General features: G+C 49.9%; 1 protein-coding gene across 1 annotated transcript in view; it reads left to right on the top strand.

The window, feature by feature from the left end:
• Positions 1-326: 326 nt before the first annotated feature.
• The window catches only part of CSUI_006325 (tetratricopeptide repeat-containing protein), a gene marked incomplete at its 3' end in the record, with an annotated part of 8,911 nt that continues 5,142 nt past the window's right edge, over positions 327-4,095 (top strand). Inside the window, exons 1-3 of the mRNA XM_068066488.1 lie at positions 327-1,649; positions 2,895-3,162; positions 3,594-4,021. Of these exons, the coding sequence (XP_067921535.1) occupies positions 1,503-1,649; positions 2,895-3,162; positions 3,594-4,021 (843 nt within the window). The remainder of the gene's footprint in view (positions 1,650-2,894; positions 3,163-3,593; positions 4,022-4,095) is intronic.

Raw genomic sequence — 4,095 nt, 5'->3', positions numbered from 1 at the left:
AGCAGCCCCAGCATTCAGTACCCAGCGCACGAAGGACAGTAGCAAGATGAGCACGCCGTAGGTGAAGTTGACTGAGAGTGTGCCCACTGCTTCGCCCGAAGTGGTGAAGAGCCGGGCAACCTCCGGACTTCGCAGCGAGCTCCTGCCTCGACGGACGATACGGTCTTCGGCGTCAATTATCGCGGCTCCGGAGACAAGCGATTCGTAGCGGAGACAAGCAGTCGCAACGGAACACAAAAGTCGCGTCTCCGCCAGCTTTGCGACAGGCTTCTACGCTGTCTTGCGAAGTCATTAGAAGCACGGTGTAGGTTGCGAAACAGAGGATAAAACAAGCAGACCTCATGGTTCTGCTTAGCGCGCGAGCATAGTAGTCGAGCAGGCGAGGCGACTCAAGTCAGGTAGCAGAATTTCTCTCACCCCGAGGCTTCGGAGCCCCCGCTGAAGCCGCATCCTGCGTCTTCGGGCCTGTCAATTCAAAAAATTAGACTGTTCTCGAGATTTTTCTATTCTCTTTGTAGCCATCGTTGCACGTCTTCTCCATATCTTGTGTAGTTTGAGGGCCAGGGACCCTGGTATTTGAGATTTTAAATCTTCATGCTCTGCAAAGTGCATCAGTGTTGTGTAATCTGCAGCGTGATGCTTCTGCTTCTTACGTCGTAACCGCGGCGGGTGCGCAGAAGAGATGCATCTTGACAAATTCTCTTCATAACTTAGAGGAAGACCGTTACACAGCCTTCAGAAGATCGGATGGGGTGCTGTCCTGCTCTGTTGATGCGCCGTCCACGTGGCCCTTTGCATCGTGAAGGCGTAACCACTCGCTTCTGGGATAGGAGACGTTGTGCCCCCAGGCAATACCGTCCATCCGTATACTTTTTTCTGTCACACTGCGACTTTTAGAGGTTTTTGGAAGACCGCATGCTTCTGGGTCTCGAGAGAAGATACAGTCCACAGCAGTAGGGCGGTCAAACGAAGGCGAGCATCGCAGCAGGCTCTGAGTTGGACCGCTCGCCAGTTGATTAATGTCTTTCTATCTTCTCGGTATATGCCTCTTGGAGAATCGTGCCAGCGTCTTCTCTTCGAGATTGGGCTACCGGAATTCAACGTTTCGGCCGTGGTTTCTTGCTCTCTTAGTTTTCCGTGCACGACACCCGTATACCAAAAGCCGCGTGCTCCTTACCTTCACCCAGGACCCTATCACGAGTCTTACCAGGTGGCTGGGGGGTTCTCTACAAGATTTGTATCTGTCGGCCCATGTGTCACACGCCCTGTTATCAGCCTGTCTTCGCCTCCTCTACGTCCCTCAATATTCTCTAGACTTCTTCACCCTTATCAGTCTTGCGGGTACCGTTCCACTTCCCTCTCGTTCTCATTGGTCTCTTTCTCTGCTACAGTGGTCTTCTCCGATTGCGTCAGTCATATCTGACAAGATCGGTCCGGCGTAAGGCTGTTGGCCTTGCCTTCTCTTTTTTTGTCTCTTTGTCCCTACCCTTGGGGTCTTGCTAATGGCGTTCCGGGCTCTTCTTTCGCAGCCCCGAAACGCGGCTGCATGCAGCGCCGACCCTGCCGTGGCAGTGTCCACATCAGGGGGAGGCAATGCACTTACTTCCTTTCTCAATTCGGTTACTTTAGATCCTCTACGTACTCGCCAGGTACGGTGTATACCCTTGTACGGCAATCAGGTTGCATAGATGGCTCGCAGATACCTCTATACTGAACTGCGATCAGGATCAGCGTAGATAGTCATTCCACAGTCAGCGTCTTCCTTGTTGATCTTCCTGGGGTCTCCTGTGCCGGCTTGGAAAGCGGCTGGGCGCCAGGTACTAGACGATTGTAGTTAGCATAGCTGTATTGGTCAAGCTTGCGCTCTGTCTCTTAAAACTCATACATGTCCCTGATAGTTATTCACCACTTGCTTGGGACTCTTTCTTTCCTGGCGGCAATGAGGGGGTGCTCGATGTAGGAGTATTCGTAGAACCAGGCGTGAGTCATGTTCGGATAGGGGTTATCACTAATGACTGAGAGACGCCTAGGCGGCAAAAGACTATAGTTTGGTTAAGAGCGTAACCAGATGAGCTGAGCTTCGTGTATACCCGCGGGATTACTAGCAGCGTTTACGTATGGATAGCAGACAGGCAATATTACTACTAGAAAGCACTTTATCGAAGGATGGAGGTCTTATTTCGATTAGCTTATAATAGCTCCACCGTTCAGGTTTGTAGAGAAAAGAAGTCTGCCTTGCATAGAACTCCAACAAGTCTTTGCATCTTGCGACTTCAATCGATGAATGAATCAAGTCTGGAGCATGCACAGTAGACAGTAGAGTTGCGTGTTCGTGAACTGTCTGATCGCAAAGGAGGAGGGGGGGAGGTCAGTACTTGTATCGTCTTCTACGGCAGGGGCATACAGTCTCGTATGTACTGGTGTACGACGCTTTCCACGCAGGCTTTGCATCATACGACAGCCAAAGAGCCCTTAGAGGCCTCTGTATAACCACTGTAGGAGGGAAAGTGCTGACGGATGTGAAAGCTACAGCCATCCATCGTGAACTGTCCCCCCCCGGGTCGTCTGCTCTCTCCAGTGTATGTGTATTAGTTTCTTTGTATCACCCGTGTGTCGAGTCTTCCTCTTGTTCAAAACGCCTGCTCCTACCTCGCAATGAGTTAAGGCTCAGCGTGCAGATTTACAAGCGGGGATTCAAGTCGAATTTTTGCAGAGGTCAAGATGCTTTTGTGTAAAGGGAGCCGGAACTTCTTCTGATTGGTTCCTTCTTTACAGGCGTGTCGTTAACTTCCTCAGAAGCTTCACCATGACTACGCAATGTGTTCCTTTCCTTCATTCCATTGTTCCTCGTTTTTTCTTTGTCTCCGACTGCTGTCTACCAACCAAACGAACAGCTTATGGATGGCTATGACTTGGGGATGGTAGCGCATTCTGCTCCTGCTGAGGGCACCGATCCTCTTGAAGGTTTTGGTCGTCCGGCGTTTCCTCCTGATTTCCTAGATGAATCTAGCTCTCAAAAACCCATCAATCTGCATGCTCCTCACCCAGTGTCTGTTGGGCAACTCGAGGCAGCTTGGCTACCTCGAGATGGCTCGACCCTGGATACCGAGAAACGAGCCTTTCATGGTCTGGGAGGACCTGAGACACTCCACTTCCCTCCTGGTGAGGTGATAGGCCAACTAGCCAGATTGGGTGACGTACGGTGGGAAAGCCTGTGTATCGACTGGGGATGGATTACTCTGTCATTGTGAATGCCGGGATGCTAGCTAGCTCCCTCCATGAGCGTTCAGAAGCCGTCTTTTCATTCCAGTGGATCGATACAGCGCTATGAAATTCCGTAGCTATTCTGGGTTTGCGGTGTGCTTTTGGAGGGCGTGGCGCTTAGTACCACAGACTTTTTTTTCTTTCAGCTACCGACCCAGACACACCAACCCTAAACGCTAAACCTTTATCTGTGTACATCCGTTCATTCATATATGCATTTGTATACATATATACATACATACATATCTATCTATGTACAGGTGGTCTCTCATGTGAAGAACGGCCATTCATATCTGTGAATCTTCATTTTGTGTGTGTCTCAACTGCAGCGCTCGGGACAACTGAAGGGACATCAACATCGACCACTACGTCAGGAAACTCAACTATTTCTTCTCATAACCAAATCTCTCAACTTCATTCCTTTCCTTCTTATCAGTTTACTACCCCTTCTTCTTCTTCACCCTTACCTTCTTTCTCTTCAACTTCTTCTTTGCCACCTGTCTATTATCCTAGTGCACCTGTCTTTTCTACAGACGAGCGCTCTACTTACGCCTCACATCAACGTTTTCATGAAAACTTCTCATGGGCAGATGAATTCAATGTGTTCTCTCAAGGAGAGAAATGTTTCCACCCGGAGACAGAAGGCCTTCAACAGAGGAAGATCGTGCCTCTTCCTTCTTCTTATGGCGGCGTCTCTTCATCTTCTTCTACTGGTGCGAAGGAGACAGCTGGGGAAGCTTCGAGCGCCAAGCAGCAGGTAAGGACCACCGGGGGTGCTATGTAATAGGATAGTATAGAAGCCACAGAGTACATAGATAGATAGATAGACTT

This window comes from Cystoisospora suis (assembly GCF_002600585.1).
Source record: "Cystoisospora suis strain Wien I chromosome Unknown contig_3180, whole genome shotgun sequence".
NCBI classification, from domain to species: Eukaryota; Apicomplexa; class Conoidasida; order Eucoccidiorida; family Sarcocystidae; genus Cystoisospora; species Cystoisospora suis.
This window is presented reverse-complemented; position numbering and strand designations above follow the sequence as displayed.